The sequence below is a fragment of the Oncorhynchus mykiss genome, chromosome 6 (assembly GCF_057628025.1).
Source record: "Oncorhynchus mykiss isolate SJ-2025 chromosome 6, ASM5762802v1, whole genome shotgun sequence".
Taxonomy (NCBI): Eukaryota; Metazoa; Chordata; class Actinopteri; order Salmoniformes; family Salmonidae; genus Oncorhynchus; species Oncorhynchus mykiss.
Window position 1 is genome coordinate 56,293,642 of NC_143027.1, and position 21,225 is coordinate 56,314,866.

At 41.8% G+C, this 21,225-nt stretch overlaps 1 protein-coding gene across 50 annotated transcripts in view; it reads left to right on the forward strand.

Annotated features, from left to right (window-relative positions):
- LOC110526181 (MAP kinase-activating death domain protein) overlaps positions 1-21,225 on the forward strand; it is an 83,960-nt gene that overhangs the window by 13,806 nt on the left and 48,929 nt on the right. For all 50 annotated transcript variants that reach the window (XM_090238239.1, XM_090238274.1, XM_090238245.1 and 47 more), the window contains exons 2-7: positions 9,261-9,478; positions 9,637-10,275; positions 12,404-12,707; positions 19,740-19,871; positions 20,301-20,414; positions 21,000-21,080. In XM_090238239.1, the coding sequence (XP_090094365.1) occupies positions 9,420-9,478; positions 9,637-10,275; positions 12,404-12,707; positions 19,740-19,871; positions 20,301-20,414; positions 21,000-21,080 (1,329 nt within the window). In that variant the 5' untranslated portion in view covers positions 9,261-9,419. The remainder of the gene's footprint in view (positions 1-9,260; positions 9,479-9,636; positions 10,276-12,403; positions 12,708-19,739; positions 19,872-20,300; positions 20,415-20,999; positions 21,081-21,225) is intronic.

The window sequence follows — 21,225 nt, forward strand, 5'->3', positions numbered from 1 at the left end:
TTCTTACAGGAAAGCAAAGATTAAAAACAATCAAATTTGGGAAGTTGTTTACTTTTTAAAAATTTATTTATTTATTTTGAATTTTACCCCTTTTTCTCCCCAATTACGTGGTATCCAATTGTTGTAGTAGCTACTATCTTGTCTCATTGCTACAACTCCCGCACTGCGCCCGGCCCGCCACAGGAGTCGCTGGTGCGCGATGAGACAAGGAGATCCCTACCGACCAATCCCTCCCTAACCCGGACGACGCTAGGCCAATTGTGCGTCGCCCCACGGACCTCCCGGTCGCGGCCGGTTACAGGCGCGAACCCAGGGACTCTGATGGCACAGCTGGCGCTGCATTACAGCGCCCTTAACCACTGCGCCACCCGGGAGGCCTGGGAAGTTGTTTACTTGACATGTCATTCATTGCATGAGGCTTGGTGCTCACGGAATCAGCAGGCTATTAAACAAACAGTCAAACACTCAAACAGGCAACAGAAGCAGGATCTGTCTTATTTCTGTAGATATATTGTTGATAAAGCCAGGCACATTTAACAGTTAGGCTACTGATTATAGACCTAATTAAGTTGGTTTCCTCTCTCCTCACTTTTCTTAGACAATAAGGCAAGGTCTGTTTTGTCATCTCCTCATTCTGCTACTGCCTCCGCTGCAAACACCAGTATGCTGGTTAACTTTGCTATTATGCACATAGCAACGTGGTCTAGGAAAGGCGCCAATTCAACAGCGCACTGATGTGTGTTTGAACCGTGGACTGCGGCTACTATCCAATGCTGGAGAAAGCGCATTTGTTATAAAATAATAATATTTTTATTAGTGTTGCATCATTGTTCTTACTTAATATAACCGTCTAAAATTTCAGTAGCACATCTGACTGATGGACTGTGCCATCCCTATGGCCTCCATGATGCATCAGTCATTCGTAAAGTATTCAGACCCCTTGACTTTTTCCACATTTTGTTAGGTTACAGCCTTATTCTGACATGTATTAAATCCTTTTACCCCCTCATCAATCTACACACAATAACCCATAATGACAAAGCAAAAACAGTTTTGTTGAAATTTTTGCTAATTTATCAAATAAAAAAACTGACTAATTAGTATTAGCTATCAACACTGCACTTTCAAATGGTGAATGCATGACGTTTGGCGCTTATAGACAGCTAGCTAATACAGCAAGAAAGAAATCACATTTTGTCGGGTGATAGAATTATGTAGCCAAGGCTATATACAGTTGAAGTCGGAAGTTTACATACACCTTAGCCAAAGACATTTAAACTCAGTTTTTCACAATTCCTGACATTTAATCCTAGTAAACATTCCTTGTCTTAGGTCAGTTAGGATCACCACTTTATTTTAAGAATGTGTAATGTCAGAATAATAGAGAGAATGATTTATTTCAGCTTTTATTTATTTCATCACATTCCCAGTGGGTCAGAAGTTTACATACACTCAATTAGTATTTGGTAGCATTGCCTTTAAATTATGTAACTTGGGTCCAATGTTTCGGATAGCCTTCCACAAGCTTCCCACAATAAGTTGGGTGAATTTTAGCCCATTCTTCCTGAATGGGCTGGTGTAACTGAGTCAGGTTTGTAGGCCTCCTTGCTCACACTCACTTTTTCAGTTCTGCCCACAAATGTTCTATAGGATTGAGGTCAGGGCTTTGTGATGGCCACTCCAATACCTTGACTCTGTTGTCCTTTTGCCATTTTGCCACAACTTTGGAAGTATGCTTGCTTGAGGTCATTGTCCATTTGGAAGACCCATTTGCGACCAAGCTTTAACTTCCTGACTGATGTCTTGAGATGTTGCTTCTATATATTATCCACATAATTTTCCTACCTCATGAAGCTATCTATTTTGTGAAGTACACCAGTCCCTCCTGCAGCAAAGCATCCCCACAACATGATGCTGCCACCCCCGTGCTTCACGGTTGGGATGGTGTTCTTCGGCTAACAAGCCTCCCCCTTTTTCCTCCAAACATAATGATGGTCATTATGGCCAAGCAGTTATATTTTTGTTTCATCAGACAAGAGGACATTTCTCTACGATCTTTGTCCCCATATGCAATTGCAAACCGTAGTCTGGCTTTTTTTATGGTGGTTTTGGATCAGTGGCTTCTTCCTTGCTAAGCGGCCTTTCAGGTTATGTCGATATAGGACTTGTTTTACAGTGGATATAGATACTATTGTACCTGTTTCCTCCATCTTCACAAGGTCCTTTGCTGTTGTACTGGGATTGATTTGCACTTTTTGCACCAAAGTACACTCATCTCTAGGAGACAGAATACGTCTCCTTCCTGAGCAGTATGATGGCTGCGTAGCCCCATGGTGTTTATGCATGCGTACTATTGTTTGTACAGATGAACGTGGTACCCTCAGGCATTTGGAAATTGCTCCCAAGGATGAACCAGAGTTGTGGAGGTCTACAATTTATTTTGTGAGGTCTTGGGTGATTTATTTTGATATTCCCATGATGTCAAGCAAAGAGGTACTGAGTTTGAAGGTAGGCCTTAATACATCCACTGGTACACCTCCAATTGACTCAAATGATGTCAATTGGCCTATCAGAAGCTTCTAAAGCCATTACATAATTTTCTGGAATTTTCAAGGTGTTTTAAAGGCAGTCAACTTGGTGTATGTAAACTTCTGACCCACTGCAATTGTGATCCAGTGAGTTATAAGTAAAATAATCTGTCTGTAAACAATTGTTGGAAAAATTGCTTGTGTCATGCACAAAGTAGATGTCCTCACCAACTTGCCAAAACCATAGTTTTGTTAACAAGACATTTGTTGAGTGGTTGAAAAATTAGTTTTAATGACTCCAACCTAAGTGTATGTAAACGTCCGACTTCAACTGTACATCAGTGTGTTGATGCTAGCTAATGAAAGTGCTAACTAGTGCTTGATAACTACGTTGCACATGGAAGTATGATTACAAGGAAAACGCACAAACACCAACAGTGGCATTTCTGTGTTGAATCTACACCTCTACTTCACATCTACTGCAGTGTGACTAAGCTCTCCTTCTGGCAATTTCTATACTGAGCCTCCTTTCTCCCGTTCAAAGTCACTTAAATATTTTGTCTTTCCCATTCACCCTCTGAATTCCACAAATACACAATCCATGTCTCAATTCTCTCAAGGCTTTCTTTAACCTGTCTCCTCCACTTCATCTACAGTACACTGATTGAAGTGGATTTAAAACTAATTAGGGATAGGCGGGACGCAAATGTCTCAACTGGCCAATTGCCAGGGAAAATGCAGAGCGCCAGATTCAAATAAAATACTATAAAATTCTAACTTTCATTAAATCACACATGTAAGATACTCAATTAAAGCTACACCCGTTGTGAATCCAGCCAACATGTCAGATTTTAAAAATGCTTTTCGGCGAAAGCATAAGAAGCTATTATCTGATAGCCTGCACCATCTGCACCAGCAGTAAACAAAGGTTTTGCTACACAAAACACTGAAATAAAATATAAAACATGTATTACCTTTGAGCTTCTTTTGTTGGCACTCCAATATGTCCCATAAACATCACAATTGGTCCTTTTGTTCGATTTAATTCCGTCCATATATATCCAAAATGTCCATTTATAAAGCGAGTTTGATCCAGAAAAAAACATCTTACAAATAACGCAACGTCACTACAAAATATTTCAAAAGTTGCCTATAAACTTTGCCAAAATATTTCAAACTACTTTTGTAATACAACTTTAGGTATTTTTAAACGTTAATAATCGATCAAATTGTAGACGGGGCAATCTGTGTTCAATACAGGAATGAAAACAAACCAGTGCCACTTTTCACGTCTTGCGCAACTCACAAAAGTGTACCCAGTTCCTAGTTGGCCTACTTCTTCATTGCACAAAGGAATAACCTCAACCAAATTCTGAAGACTGGGGACATCCAGTGGAAGCGGTAGGAACTGAAAACAGGTTTTTAAGAAATATCCCTTGGCAATAACACCTCAGGGAACAGAGAGAGGAAAAAAAAAAAGAATCTGAACAGTTAGTCCTCTGGGTTTTGCCTGATACATAAGTTATGTTATACTCACAGACATGATTCAAACAGTTTTAGAAACTTCAGAGTGTTTTCTATCCAAATCTATGAATAATATGCATATCTTATATTCTTGGCATGAGTAGCAGGAAGTTGAAATTGGGCACGCTATTTATCCAAAAGTGAAAATTCTGCCCCCTAGCCCCAAGAGGTTCCTCTTGGAACTACCCATCCCAGATCCGGGAGAATTGTCATCAACTACACTAATTAGTATAGCGCGACGGTCAAAAAATATTACTAGAAAATATTCATATTCATGAAATCACAAGTGAAATATAGTGTAACACAGCTTTTGTTAATCACCCTGTCATCTCAGATTTTGAAATTATGCTTTACAGCCAAAGCAAGACAAGCGTTTGTTTAAGTTTATCGATAGCCCAGCATAGCATTATGTCCAGCTAGCAGCAGGAAGCTTGGTCACGAAAATCAGAAAAGCAATTAAATTAACCGTTTACCTTTGATCTTCGGATGTTTTCACTGACGAGACTCCCAGTTAGACAGCAAATGTTCCTTTTGTTCCATAAAGATTATTTTTTTATACCCAAAATACCTCCTTTTGTTGATCACGTTATGTTGAGAAATCCACTGGAAATAGCGGTCACGACGACACCGAAAATGTTTCCAAATGATGTCCATAATATCGATAGAAACATGGCAAATGTTTTTTATAATCAATCCTCAAGGTGTTTTTCAAATATCTATTCGATAATATATCAACCGGGACAATTGGCTTTTCAGTAGGAGCGAGAGGAAAAATTACTACCTCTGTCTTTTACGCAAGAATCACTCTGAGAGCCCTCAGCTGGCCACTGACGCAATGTAGTCGTTTACGCTCATTCTTCAAAATAAAGACCTGAAACTACGTCTAAAGGCTGTAGACACATTAGGGAAGCCACAGAAAAAGAAATCTGGTTGATATCCCTTTCAATGGGCAATAGGGATGTATAGAAAGACAGGGGTTTCAAAATAAGTCACTTCCTGATTGGATTTTCCTCAGGATTTCGCCTGCAATATCAGTTCTGTTATACGCACAGACAATATTTTTTACAGTTTTGGAAACTTTAGAGTGTTTTCTATCCTAAGCTGTCAATTATATGCATATTCTAGCATCTGGTCCTGAGAAATAGGCGGTTTACTTTGGGAACGTTATTTTTCCAAAAAATAAAAATAGTGCCCCCTAGTTTCAAGAGGTTTTAACAAGTGACATCAATAAGGGATCATAGCTTTCAACTGGTCAGTCTGTCATGGAAAGAGCAGGTGTACCTAATGTTTTATACAGTCAGTGTATATGTGTCCATAACTTTATGCAGAAATGTGGTGGAAATGTGCCCCTTAAATTACTGTTCCAGAGGCTTGGGCGATACCCTGGTATACGATACCCTTGCATAATAAGTAATGGTAGCCTTAGTATTGTGTACCATACATCCCATTCAAAAAGGTAGAGCTGTATTGTTCCATTTTCAATATTCTAAGTACAGGAAAATCCAAATGGCAGCCATTTGATTAAAATGACCACCCTTGTTGACTGACACGCTTCCCAGACTGCCTCCGATCTTTAAAATGTTCCTTAAGTGGGCGGCAGGTAGCCTAGCGGTTAAGAGGTGAAAAATCTGTCTACGTGCCCATGAGCAAGGCACTGAAGCATAATTGCTCCTGTAAGTCGGTCTGGATAAGAGCATCTGCTAAATTACTAAAATGTCAAATGCAAAATGTAACGGTATCTAGTATTAATGTACCATTTTATCATAAAATATACCATTTTGGGTATATTTGGTTCTTATCCAAGTGGTTCAGCAGTGGGGGATGGTCATGGTTACTCATGTTTGCTGAGCCTGCTGCCAGTACCTGTTAGAGTGATGGCTGGACTACAGTGCAAGCTCTGAGGGAGCTTACATTCCCGGAAGATCTCTCGCACAGGACCCCTTTACCCCCTAAGCTGCTTACTTTGAGACCCGCTATTGAAAAGTCTGCCTAAGTCCTACAAGTGCCTCCAACAGAAAGGAGGCTCAGTATAGAAATTGCCTGAAGGAGAGCTTATTGTCACATTTTGCAGTAGATGTGAAGTAGAGGTGTAGATTCAACACAGAAATGCCACTGTTGGTGTTTGTGAGTTTTCCTTGTAATCATACTTCCATGTGCGACGTAGTTATCAAGCACTAGTTAGCACTTTCATTAGCTAGCATCAACACACTCATGTATTTAGCCTTGGCTGCATATTTTTTCTGAATTAGCTAGCTGTCTATAAGCGCTAAACGTCATACATTCACCATTTGAAAGTGCTGTGTTGATAGCTAATACTAATCAAATTAGATGAAAAAGCGAGTACATCTAGCTTTCTACAGTGATTACCAATAGTGTTAATTGACTAGCAACAGTAGTTGCTAACCGAGATACAGAGACAACTGATCATTATTAGGACTTAGCCTAAAGGCCATGATTGAATTATTGTGAATATCTAGATTATAGAATGTATTTCTTCTTGCGCATACCCTCACCTTTAAAAAACAACAACATTTTTATACATAGAGCACATGCACTGAGTATACCAAACATTAGGAACACCTTCCTAATATTGAGTTACACCCCCTTTTACTCTCAGAACAGACTCATTTTGTCAGGGCATGGGACTCTAAAAGGTGTTGAAAGCATTCCACAGGGATGCTGGCCCATGTTGACTCCAATGCTTGCCACAGTGTGTCAAGTTGGCTGGATGTCCTTTGGGTGGTGAACCAGGGAATGGAGGGTTGGGGAGTGAAGTGGTTCGGGGGGGGGGGGGGTTTATTAACACTAAAGATAACAATTACATCATTAATAATATATATGTTTTTTTTAACAATGGTAATGCTAGCTATTCTCTCTTGGAATCTGGAAGGCTTAAACTGTCCTATGAAATGTTCCAGCTGTCTTGATGTCCTAGCAAGAAACCATGTTGATATAGCAATGCTCCAAGAAATACACCTGGTTCAAAAGGACTCGCATAGAATAGAGAACCATTTGTATTAACTGGCTGCTTTTTCATCACCCCCAAACAAAACTAAAAGTGTAATCATAATGATGCATAAAGGCTAACTAACTGAAAAGTTGGTCACATAAAAGAGACAACTGATTGTAGATTCTTAAGATATTTGCCCGGAGTGGACATGTTTCCAATGGTAATTGTCCGCACTGTCTGAGGTGGGGTGGGAATCAAATCAAATTTATTTGTATAACCCTTCGTACATCAGCTGATATCTCAATGTGCTGTACAGAAACCCAGCCTAAAACCCCAAACAGCAAGCAATGCAGGTGTAGAAGCACGGTGGCTAGGAAAAACTCCATAGAAAGGCCAAAACCTAGGAAGAAACCTAGAGAGGAACCAGGCTATGTGGGGTGGCCAGTCCTCTTCTGGCTGTGTCGGGTGGAGATTATAACAGAACATGGCCAAGATGTTCAAATGTTCATAAATGACCAGCATGGTCAAATAATAATAATCACAGGCAGAACAGTTGAAAGTGGAGCAGCAGCACGGCCAGGTGGACTAGGGACAGCAAGGAGTCATCATGTCAGGTAGTCCTGAGGCATGGTCCTAGGGCTCAGGTCCTCTGAGAAAGAAAGAGAGAATTGGAGAGAGCATACTTAAATTCACACAGGACACCGGATAGGACAGGAGAAGTACTCCAGATATAACAAACTGACCCTAGCCCCCCGACACATAAACTACTGCAGCATAAATACAGGAGGGGTCAGGAGACACTGTGGCCCCATCCGATGACACCCCCGGACAGGGCTAAACAGGAAGGATATAACCCCACCCACTTTGCCAAAGCACAGCCCCCACACCACTAGAGGGATATATTCAACCACCAGCTTACCATCCTGAGACAAGGCCGAGTATAGCTCATAAATATCTCCGCCACGGTACAACCCAAGGGGGGCCAACCCAGACAGGAAGATCACATCAGTGACTCAACCCACTCAAGTGACGCACCCCTCCTAGGGACGGTATGAAAGAGCCCTAGTAAGCCAGTGACTCAGCCCCTGTAATAGGGTTAGAGGCAGAGAATCCCAGTGGAAAAAGGGGAACCGGCTAGGCAGAGACAGCAAGGACGGTTCGTTGCTCCAGAGCCTTTCCGTTCACCTTCACACTCCTGGGAACTCTCCTTTCTGTAGAGTCCCTAAAACTGTGCATGTGCACGGCACACACTACCTCAAATTAGTAATTTTTTAACAAACTTGTTCAAGCTTGTCATAGCAGTATTAGCTAGACAAGCTTGAATTACAAAACAGTGTTAAACAAATAAGCCTTGTGGGGTTAGCTGCTTTTTCAATTTAACGACACTTTTTTTTAGGCAATAGATTTCCATTAAAAAAATGTACAATTACCCTAGCTACTTTAGCCTTGTTCACACAGCAGGCCTTAATGCTCAAATCCGTTTTGAAATACTGACTTTTCAAACAGTAAGTTACAATTGATCAAACTGCATTTGTGTGTATTCAGACCGCGGCCATTTGCTGACATGGTTATGCTAGTTTTCATAGTAACGACGGGTGTGCGCGCAGTGGTGTAGGTTGATTGGCGGTGCTCGTGCTTTCTATCAAAACGAGTCTTTTTAGGCTGACCACAGCAGTCAACTAGCTATCTAGGTAGTTTTTCAGCTTTCTAGCACTTTCTCTAATTTGTTTGGTAACAATTAACAAGCTAGTTAGCTACCGCACGTTCTCGTCAAACTGTCAACAGAGTAGCTAGAAAGCAACAAAATATGCCAAATAACAGTCTTAAAACTCGAGAGAAAATAAATCGCATGGCCAGGAATCAGATTTGTATGTGGCTTGAAATATCCCATTCCATGTGCTTTTGGGCTGTTCAGACTGCAGGAGTTTTTCATATTTATTTTTCTCTCTCTATTGTGTTATTGACTGTACGTTTGTTTATGCCATGTGTAACTCTGTGTCGTTGCTTGTGTCGCATTGCTTTGCTTTCTTGGCCAGGTCCCAGTTGTAAATGAGAAGTCGTTCTCAACTGGCCTACCTGGTTAAATAAAGGTGAAAAAAAAAAAAAAAAAAAGACTGCAGGAAAGATGTGTGTGCCAAACAATTGGAGTTGAGTCACTTCAAACTGCCAGTGTGAACAAGGTTTTAGTGACCGAATAAAGCTGAAAACCATAAAAGCATAACCGTAGACGTAACACACTACAGTTTCTTGTTTTACAGGTTTCTCCATTCTTTTCTCAGATGTCCACAATGACCACTAAGGTCCTGCATGCTCCTCCCACACCTAGCCCTGCCTCTTCGTGATTGAACAGCTGCTGACTGACCAGAGAGGTGATATAGGTCTGTGTGGCCATGACTTAAAGACGTCATCAATCAAAGATGGAGAAAAAGAAAATGTGCCCCCGTCTGCTGGACTACCTGGTGGTGGTCGGAGCCAGGTGAGGACTTCGTAGGGATGGTTGGGTGATAAGTCCAATCCCAAACTGATTCCTACTACCTCACATTATATTGTTAGGCCTTTGTTTTTGTGATTTTTGCATATTTTTTTAATACAATACTGTTTCTATGCCAATTCTCCCTCCATCGTACCTTCCAGGCAGCCCAGCACTGATACCGGGTCCCAGACCCCCCAGCTCCTTCGTCGCTACCCGCTGGAGGACCACCCGGACTTCCCCCTGTCCCCGGATGTGGTTTTCTTCTGTCAGCCTGAAGGATGCCAGAGCATCCGGCAGCGCCGGGTCAGCCTGCGTGACGACGCCTCCTTCGTCTTCGCACTCACTGATAAAGACTCGGGCATCACGCGCTACGGCATCTGCGTCAACTTCTACCGCTCCTTCCAGCGTGGGGGGCACCGCCGTGACAAGGCAGGTAGTGGTGGAACGGCGGCACAGACAGCGGAAGCGACCAGCGAGGGTTCCGATGGCAGCGGTGGCTGCCCCACTGCCTCCACGTTGCCGACACCTGCCAGTGCCGACACAACAGCCACGTCCACGCCAGGCACGGAGCCGGGACCGCCCGGTGGTGAGCCAAATGCCGGCAGGTCCCCTCGGCACAAACGCAGCACTGCCAAAATGGTCAATCGGAACCGCGACAGCACGCTGACCTCGCTGTGCATGATCAGCCACTACCCCTTCTTCTCCACCTTTAGGGAGTGCCTGTACATCCTCAAGAGAATGGTGGACTGCTGCAGCCACAGGTTGACCCAGCGCGCCGGCCTGCCACGCGGAACTCAGAGGTTAGACCTATGCATAGTGCCAGGCTTATCAAACAATGCATCCCCCTGGTTTCCATGATTTCTTCAGGAGATTCAGTTGAGTAAAATCACAACGTTGCTAAAACTATCCTAAAACTACCCAGACTAGAACACTTCCAACCGTAGACCTATCCCTACCAAAAATGTGATTCAAAGGTATGTGGTCAATAGTTTTTTATTTAGGCTGTTTGTATTTTAAACCACCCAGCTCAGTTGCAACCCCAAGTGGTTGTCCACCTCTATTTGAAGGCAAGAAAAGATGAGTTTAGTATTAGTCGTAAGCACTTATTTTGGAAGATTTGTTTGCAAAACCTTCTAAATTCCTATGTTTATAAATCCAGAGCTGATATTTGGGATCTGGTCACAGTATGATACATTTTAAATCCATATCAACATCCAGATCAACAGATTCAGTCTGATCGGGTTGTAATATACACTTTGATTTGAGTATTTGACTTGAGTATTTGAAATATTAAAAAAAACAGTCAACCAAATTGTATTTGGAAGTATTCATTAAAACAATTATTATGCGTGGGAATGTATTTGTGTTTTTTCAAATACATTCCAATACGCAACTACTTGTTTTTCAAAATAAAAGTTATTGTTTTGAAATCCAGGAATTAGTTGAAATTGAGTTAATGAATTGGGAATAAAAACCTATTGAAAATACGGTAATGGACAATGTACCAATTTCTTATGGCCTTTCAACCCCACTCATGACATTTAATGGACTAGATGGAATTGCCTCACTCATTACATTTTTAAACAACACCATGGTCTCCCTTCAATTCTTGGAGGGAGTGTCAGTGAGTCAGCATGGCCGTGCCTTGTCCCCTATTGTGGGGTCTCCTAACAAAAGCTGTAGGAAATGCATGGTTCTCCTGCTCTCGAAGACACACATACACACTGACACATGGCCTATCATGCTGCTGTCAGCTGGTGTTCATGCAAGGCAATTGATGAAAACCCGAGAACATTGTGTGCGTGCACCTTTACGCACACAGGATATGAGACATTCCCATGCAAAAGCATTTAGTTTTACATGCAATAAGCAAAATGTTAATGTTATTATAGAACACAAGTTCTATTATGTTTCCTTAGAGATTATATTGAAAATAAGGCTGCAATTGGAACTTATTATTTTAATAATTTTAACTTATTTATTTGCTCTAGGCTGCCTGTCTTGTTTGAGCAGTGTGGAGAAGAGCGTTGCGGTGAAACTATTAGACATTTATTTATTTTAGATTTTCTTTTAGTTCAGCTGGTGCTCCCATAATAAAACCCCAGGTAGTACTGCAAAATATTAAGTCGTATATGCGTCCAAATTGGTGAGCACTTTAGAGCCCTGGCTGTGCTGCCTTACATAACACTGTGTCAGTCTACTGCGTTGCAGGTTGCTGCTGCAACACACACACACACATACACACAGGCGCACAGACAGACAGACACACACCCACATACAAACGCTCACACAGTCACCCTTCCACACTCCCTATAAGTCTATGACATGCACCAATACACCACACACACACACACACACACACACACACACACACACACACACACACACACAGCGCTCGGCTGACAGATTGAGGTCTCTGACTGCCTTCAGGGAGTAGCTGCAGTGGGCGGTGGCCCAGGGCGAGCTCTGACGAGCTAATGATTAATCTCCCTCCTTCGCCAACAGATGCCAGGCAACTGCAAAGAGGGTTTAATGCCGCCAGGTTGTGTGTAAGGGTGTGTACGTTCAGAGTGGAGGTCTGTCGACATATCGGCGGCCTATATCGGCATGTTGTTTGCTCATTACACAATGACAACTTACAGTAGCATGCACAGGGAATGGTGCTTTGTCTGTGTAAATGTAGTTATAAGGTTTTGATGATGTAGCGCTTGCACAATATTAGAATAATTTATGTAAACAGGTGGAGTTGTGGTACGGTTTGATTGGGAGAATTATCTCCCAGGATGTGCTTGCTTTTATCACCTGTTGAGAAATATGATTGTGATATGATTTGTTGACTGTCTCCTGTCAGGGACACCATTTCCCTCTCCATGTGTATCTAAACTGTCTGTTGTTAGTTTGTTGACTGACTTGTCATTCTCCCTTCAGGGACACCATGTGGCGCGTGTTCACGGGGGCCCTGTTGGTTGAGGAGAAGGGCAGCCAGCTGCTGGCTGACCTGCGGGAGATCGAGTCCTGGGTCTACCGCCTCCTGCGCTCTCCGGTGCCCGTGGCGGGCCAACGGCGCGTAGATGTGGAGGTGCTGCCCCACGAGATGCAGCCGTCACTCACCTTTGCCCTGCCCGACAACTCTCGCTTCTCCATGGTGGACTTTCCCCTGCACCTGCCCCTGGAGTTGCTGGGTGTGGATGCCTGCCTCATGGTGCTCAGCTGCATCCTGCTGGAGCACAAGGTTAGGGGAAAGGGCTGATGTTTTGAATGGAGTTTACCCTGAGAACTACTTTGTAGCCGTGTTTGAGAACTTCAAATCTGCAACTGAGCAGACTGATCTACAAGTCATAATAAGTAGTTATTTAGGATACAAAGTGATTTGTCGATCAGTCAGTTGGTGCAGTCGGTGATCAGCGACTCAGAATAATTTATTTTCTCAAACAGCTCTGGGCGTGTTCCACATTGCAGCCGACTTTAAAGCCAAGTCAAGACTGACTGATCTACAAATGACCTTGCATCATAAATAACTACTCAATATTATTTGTAGATCAGTCAGTCACAATTAACCCATGATATATCAAGGTTTTGATACTCTCGAACACGGCCTCTGTCGTCTGTTTTTCGAGTTTATTTGATTTTAAAGAGCATATTAAGCACAAGATGCTTTATGAAGAAAAGTTCAATGAAAAGAACAACAAAATGTATCAAATCCGACATGAACAAATGTCACATTTGAACGTTAGAGGCATAATTCATCATCACCGTTAAAATGCATCACAACTCGTCACCAAATGTCATTCAGTGGTTGTTTTTTAACATACAAACCCACTAACCCCAATTTGAATCCCTGATCATACCTCATCATGTTGAAAATCCCTGCATATCATAGTTTGTTGATATGCTTTGAATCAGAATAAGTGCAGTATTTGTGTGTGATACACTTGGCCCTATCCCAGACTGTGCGTGTGATTGATTTAAGATAGACCTGTGTGTTGGCAGAGCCAAAAATCTGATATGGCAACATGCCATTTGAGTGAAAAGATATGGGTAAAGGTGAATTTTCATAGGTTCTATTGTTTTGAGGATTAAAGCAGTCCTCAGCTCTCCAAAACAGTAACAAACAAGTGGTAGCTGGTAGGTCCTTGCAGTCCCGCACAGAGAATGGGTTAGTATGCACTGAGGGTATAGAACATTAGGTACACCTTCCTAATATTGAGTTGCACCCCCTTTTGCCCAGTCACAAATCAACCCATTGCCTTCTAGGTGTGTCAGTGGAATGAGTTCTGTTGTGTGTTCCTGCCCTCAACAGCTATATGTTAGGGATGTGAACGATGGACAATTTTGCTTAATGTTTAAACTGCCATTTTTTCCCGTTAACTATCTTTTTTTTAAATCATTAAGTTCGATGTCAATTCACAATGCAGAATAATATTCCCATTACGTATGTAGTAGTAGACAAATATGGGAAGAAAGTTGGCGCGGCCAAATGCAAGCTACTGTGCAACTCTATTCAGGTAGGATGCAATTATGTACGTTTTTTTATTTTTTGTATTTATAATACTTTTTTTTAGCATTATCATTACTGTATATCATTGTTATTGTAATGCATATTTATCTAAACTAGGTCTTTAAATATGCAAAACGTGTTTTTTTTTTTTATTCTGTTGAGACATTTTCGTTGGCTGAATTAAGTTCGATCTGTCTTTTTAATTGTGTGCTCTGTATTTCGTTTAAGATGCGTTCAAAGTAGGCCTATTGTAAAATAAATATAGTTAGCCTATTGCTGTCATTTGTTGGGTACGGTAGGCACTAGCCTTTCTTGGTGAATGCAGCAATACAGGCTGTTCAAAACTTATGAGATTTGTTTCATTCTGAGTAATTATTTTGGCCAAATTTAAATTCCAACTGTAATGTTTGCTCCAATATACTGCTCGTATTTTCCAGATAAAAGTTTGACTTACTTTTGATACTGTATTGCACTAATGAAGTTTAGGAACTTTTATGAAGGTTTGTTGTGGCTATTAGCCTGCTATACTGCAGGCCAATGATATGAAGGCCGTGCGCACCGATGCTCTAATTGACTCCAACAGTTGAACTTGATGTGAGGAAGAATGTTTTAGGCCTACCAGAGTTACTCCTATAATCTTACAATACAATGCTTATCTTTATAAAAAAAAAAATTGTATTGTAATAGAAAATTAACGAATTAGCCACATACCTTTTGAATCACATTTTTGGAAGGGATAGTCCTGCTGAATCACATTTTTGGTAGGGATAGGCCTGCTGAATCACATTTTTGGTGGGGAAAAGGCCTGCTGAATCACATTTTTGGTAGGGATAGGCCTGCTGAATCACATTTTTGGTAGGGATAGGCCTGCTGAATCACATTTTTGGTAGGGATAGGCCTGCTGAATCACATTTTTGGTGGGGAAAAGGCCTGCTGAATCACATTTTTGGTAGGGATAGGCCTGCTGAATCACATTTTTGGTAGGGATAGGCCTGCTGAATCACATTTTTGGTGAGGATAGGCCTGCTGAATCACATTTTTGGTAGGGATAGGCCTGCTGAATCACATTTTTGGTGAGGATAGGCTTGCTGAATCACATTTTTGGTGAGGATAGGCCTGCTGAATCACATTTTTGGTAGGGATAGGCCTGCCGTTTGAAGTGTTCTGGTCTGGGTAGTTTTAGGATAGTTTTAGCAACGTTGTGATTTTACTCAACTGAATCTCTTAGGCAAATGCAGCTACAAGCAAGGAATAAGAGCGGATCATTTAGAATGAGTGACTGGGTCGGGTCCATAGATATAGAACAAAAAGACTTAGCGACTGGGTTGTGTCTCGGATAACCTAACCGATAGATTGAAAGGCCAGCTGGCCGTAGATGTCTATACTAGGCCTATATTTTCGCTGAGGGATGAAATAGTAGCCTATGAATACCTTTATCAAAATAAAGTTTTTTAAAATTTAATCAGTAACCCGTTATAGAGAAGCAATTGTGCACTCTCGAGGTTGTGCAAAATGACTCTTTTTAGCACGGCTGTGCTGATCTACGGTACTCTGATCCGCCTCATATGTATGGCCGCAGCACAGCCGTGTAAACAAGAGGGTGTGCTAAACAGCTTTTTTTTACAATTTCTTTAATCTCGATCTCTCGCTGGGGATAGGCCTAAGCTTCTCTTACTTTGTTATAAAATCCAAAGTTTGGACACCTACGCAGTCAAGGGTTTTTATTTTGACTATTTTCTACATTGTAGAATAATAGTGGTCATAAACTATGAAATAACACATGGAATCACATTGTAGAATAATAGTGAAGACATCACAACTATGAAATAATTTTGAACCAGCTTCACTTGGAATGCTTTTCCAAATGTCTTGAAGGAGTTCCCACAAATACTGAGCACTTGTTTGCTGCTTTTCCTTCACTCTGCGGTCCAACTCATCCCAAACCATCTCAATTGGGTTGAGGTCGGGTGATTGTGGAGGCCAGGTCATCTGATGCAGCACTCATCACACTCCTTCTTGGTTAAATAGCCCTTACACAGCCTGGAGATGTGTTGGATTGTTGTCCTGTTGAAAAACAAATGATAGTCCCACTAAGTGTATTTCTGCAGAATGCTGTGGTAGCCATGCTGGTTAAGAGTGCCTTGATTTCTAAATAAATCATTGACAGTGTCACCAGCAAAGCACCCTCACACCACATCACATGCTTCACTGTGGGAACTACACATGTGGAGATCACCCGTTTACGTACTCTGCATCTCTTCTTCCTATTGATGACCTTTTAGTAGTGGTTTCTTTGCAGCAATTCGACCATGAAGGCCTGATTCCACTCTCCTCTGAACAGTTGATGTTGAGATGTCTGTTACTTGAACTCTGTGAAGCATTTATTTGGGTCAATTTCCGCAACGTCTAGGAGCGTTGAAGCGCGAGGCTAAACGTCTCTGCTGTCTTGTATCGTGCTCATCTCATCTGCTTATTGTAAGGTAATCTCGCTAAGTCTCCCTTAAAGTGAATTCTTCCTATTAGGCAAAACATAGATCTACAGTACCAGTCAAACGTTTGGACACACCAACTCATTCCAGGGTTTTTCTTTATTTTTACTATTTTCTACTTTGTAGAATAATAGTGAAGACATCAAAACTATGAAATAACACACATGGAATCATGTAGTAGCCAAAAAACTGTTTAACAAATTAAAAAAACTCTTGGCATTCTCAACCAGCTTCATGAGGTAGTCACCTGGAATGCATTTCAATTAACAGGTGTGTCTTGATAAGTAATATATATTTTGATTTATCATTTTTGGTTACTATGTGATTCCATATCTACAGTTGATGTCGGAAGTTTACATATACCTTAGCCAAATACATTTAAACTCAGTTTTTCACAATTCTTGACATTTGATCCTAGTAAAAATTGTCTTCGGTCAGTTAGGATCACCACTTTATTTAAAAAATGTGAAATGTCAGCATAATAGTAGAGAATGATTTATTTCAGCTTTTATTTCTTGCATCACATTCCCAGTGGGTCAGAAGTTTACATACACTCAATTAGTATTTGGTAGCATTGCCTCTAAATTGTTTATCTTGGGTCAAACGTTTCGGGTAACCTTCCACAAGCTTCCCACAATAAGTTGGGTGAATTTTGGCCCATTCCTCCTGACAGAGCTGGTGTAACTTGAGTCAGGTTTGTAAGGCCTCCTTGCTCGCACACACTTTTTCAGTTCTGCCCACACATTTTCTATGGGATTGAGGTCAGGGCTTTGTGGAGGGCACTCCAATACCTTGACTTTGTTGTCCTTAAGCCATTTTGCCACAAGTATGCTTGGGGTCATTGTCCATTTGGAAGATCCATTTGCGAACAAGTTTTAACTTCCTGAGTGATGTCTTGAGATGTTGCTTCAATATATCCACATAATTTTCCTAGCTCATGATGCCATCTATTTTGTGAAGTGCACCAAGCCCCTCCTGCAGCAAAGCACCCCCACAACACGATGCTGGCACCCCCGTGCTTCACGGTCGGGATGGTGTTCTTCAGCTTGCAAGCCTCCCCCTTTTTCCTCCAAACATAACGATGGTCATTATGGCCAAACAGTTGTATTTTTGTCTAATCAGACGAGGACATTTCTCCACAAAGTATGATCTTTGTCCCCATATGCAGTTGCAAACCGTAGTCTGGGTTTTTTATGGCGGTTTTGGAGCAGTGGCTTCTTCCTTGCTGAGCGGCCTTTCAGGTTAAGTCGATATAGGACTCGTTTTACAGTTGATATAGCTACTTTTGTACCGGTTTCGTCCAGCATCTTCACAAGGTCCTTTGCTGTTGTTCTGGGATTGATTTGCACTTATCGCACCAAAGTACATTCATCTCTAGGAGACAACGCGTCTCCTTCCTGAGCGGTATTGCGGCTGTGTGGGCCCATGGTGTTTATACTTGCGTACTATTGTTTGTACAGATGAACGTGGTACCTTCAGGCGTTTTTTAAATTGCTCCCAAGGATGAACCAGACTTGTGGAGGTCTACAATTTTTTTTCGGAGGTCTTGGGTGATTTCTTTTGTTTTCCCGTGATGTCAAGCAAAGAGGCACTGAGTTTGAAGGTAGGCCTTAAAATACATCCACAGGTTCACCTCCAATTGACTCAAATTATGTTAATTAGCCTATTAGAAGCTTCTGTAAACTTCTGACTTAAACTGTATGTATGTATAAATATCATACAGTGGAAGCCTTGGCCTATTCATGCAAGGCCCTGGTGCATTTAGTGCTCAAATTTGAATCTTCAGGGTCACTTGTCCGGCGGAATATTTTCCCAACGGACCGCAGTCAAATACCCTTGAAAACGTCTCGGCTACGGCATGTTTGTTTGTCTGTAAGGGTACACCATGGAACTGTCAATCAAATAATCTTAAACTGCCTGCGTGCAGCCTGCCTGCCTGCAATCTGTGCGCAAACCACTTTCCTAAAAAATTATTTTTTGTTTGTTTGTTAAATAATGTGAATTGCCAAGACATTTAGTAGAAAGAGAACACATTTTCATCTAGGAATCGACTCCTAAGATCCAGTATCCTTGGAATGAAGGGGGCTGATTAGTTGGTGTAGTTTCAAGAACACAAACACTTGCATCTTTCATAGTTAGCTAGAGAGGGACAGAGAGAGAGAGAGAGAGGAGGGGCACAGTAGGAAGGTCGGCTACCAACCAGACTGTCAGATCTGTGCACTAGGCCTGTCTATCAGCAGTCAATGCTGTATCTCGCTATGGAACGCTGTATTTCGTAATTTCTTGGCTTGCAATGTCTCGCAACTTCAGTGAAGCAGGGCCTATCATTAATGAATAGGCTAGGATATTCTACATGCAACAGACTGAACACACACTCGCATCATTAACGAAATAGCAGGCGAGCCAGCTGCACTGTGATTTTAATTTTGTAGAAAAAATAAAGAAAAATATAAATAATATTGCCGTTAGGGTTTTTTCTTTACGTTAAGGATCCCAATATCGTTTAAATATTTAAACGTTCTCACCCCTATTATATGTCCAACTCTTGATATTGATTTAAATGGCCAACTCAAAAATGTTGTTCAATCTCACTGGATTATTGAAGACCTAGTCCCACACTACCCATACACTGATTTTATATATAGCAGGCGTATTTTATTTTATTATTATTTTTTACCTTTTTTTAACTAGGCAAGTCAGTTAAGAACAAATTCTTATTTTCAATGACGGCCTAGGGACAGTGGGTTAACTGCCTGTTCAGGGGCAGAACGACAGATTTGTACCTTGTCAGCTCGGATTCAACTCTTACCCTACAAGGTGCGGAGCCTGCTGTTTTTTTCTGTTCTACCTGATATTTAATTGCAGCCACCTTGTGTCCCAGGTCTAAATCAGTGTCTGATTAGAGGGGAACAATGGGGGGGAAAAAAGCAGTGGAACTGGCTTCGAGGTCCAGGATATATTGTATACTACTCTATACTCTAAACTGTGTCAGGTTACCCTTGAAGCACCTCCTTTCGCTGTTCAAGCTTTAACATGTCACTGTTGTATATTGAAAACAGCATATTTTGGTCTGTATGTGGCTGTTGAATCAACTAGTCAATGCTACATCTCTTATTGTGAAGGAATGAAACTAGGATGGCCATTGAATGTAATTGAGTGTCTTGTATGGAACAAGCTGCATGTGATCACCTATGGCCAACAGTCTTATGAAGTATCAATTTACAATTGAGATGTTTAAATGCACTTCAAATAGTTTGTTTTGATTTGTGTCTTCCAGGTGGTCCTCCAGTCGCGGGACTACAATGCCCTGACCATGAGTGTCATGGCGTTTGTAGCCATGATCTACCCCCTGGAGTACATGTTCCCTGTCATTCCCCTACTGCCCACCTGCATGGCCTCCGCTGAACAGGTACGTCAATCGAACCAATGACTGCAGTACTGCTAGTTGTAGTACTATTAGGGAGAACAAATAGAGGGCTTTTTAATAGCTGGAACCAGAGTTAAAAACTTTTTTTTTTAAGGGATAGACTTTGGGGGGGAATTCCTGCACCCTAATTGATTGCCTTTGAACGTTTCACTATTTTTATATGATTAGATTTGCCAATTTTATCATCCATTGCTTTTTTTGTGATTTGTGATTGTAGCTGTTGAAGAAGAGATTAGTCCCTGTACTATGTTGGGAGTTTTACCTGGGATTTGAATGCATGCCTAGTGGAGCCCACTAGCTTTAGTCTATGGTGTGAGGCTCCTCCTATTGGAGCTATTCTTGCTTGTGTGCTGATTTTAGATTTTGTCTGATCGTGACGTCATACAATGTTCTTTCTACTCTCCTTTGTAGCTTCTCCTTGCCCCCACCCCTTACATCATAGGTGTGCCTGCCAGCTTCTTCCTCTACAAATCCGATTTCAAAATGCCCGACGACATTTGGCTCGTGGACCTGGACTGTAACAAGGTAAGTGCCCCAAAATGGAGGTGCGCTTCAGCATCCCTGCCACGGTCTCTGCAGATTTCGTTCGCAGGTCTATGCTATTCGTTCGCAGGTCTATGCTATTCGTTCGCAGGTCTATGCTATTTGTTTGCAGGTCTATTTGAGTTCCATACGGCATTCTCTCTGATTGGGAGACGAGTCTAGACACTTGCTTGAGACGTATTTATTTTCACTGCTAAATCCCATTTGGGGTTCAGTTCTCTCATTGCGACCGTTATTGTGTTAGGCTAGATATCGACTTTATGCAGGAGAGAAAAAAACCTAGCTCTTGTCATCCTCATTTCAAACCTGTGCAGAAACTGACTTCAACATAAAAGTCCTCCCACTCTGCGAGACAGAGAGCATCCAGTGCTAAAACACACACCCACAGCCCAGACTGTCTTTCTAGGGGCAAACTCCTTCCCTTTCATCTACTCTTTAGTAGGTAACGGTGACTGATGTATGCTTTGAACATTTTGAAGGGGTATTTGTGTACACTTGTGAGTGTGTAGTGTACATGGTTGTTTTGCAGAAATGTTACAATTTGAAGCATGCTTTGTTGCTCATCAGGTCAAAGCACCCACCAATGCAGAGCACCTACCCCCTCTTCCCGAGCCGGAATCCACAGAACTCAAGAAACACCTGAAACAGGTAAATATAGCCTGTCGCAACATACCCGATAGCACTATTTTCAGTGGTTGTTCACCACGCGTGTATGTTAGCACTGCCGACCGTTAACTCTGTTTATTTCAACCCTCTTGTATCGTTTTATTACATCACATAAGAAAACCTGCCA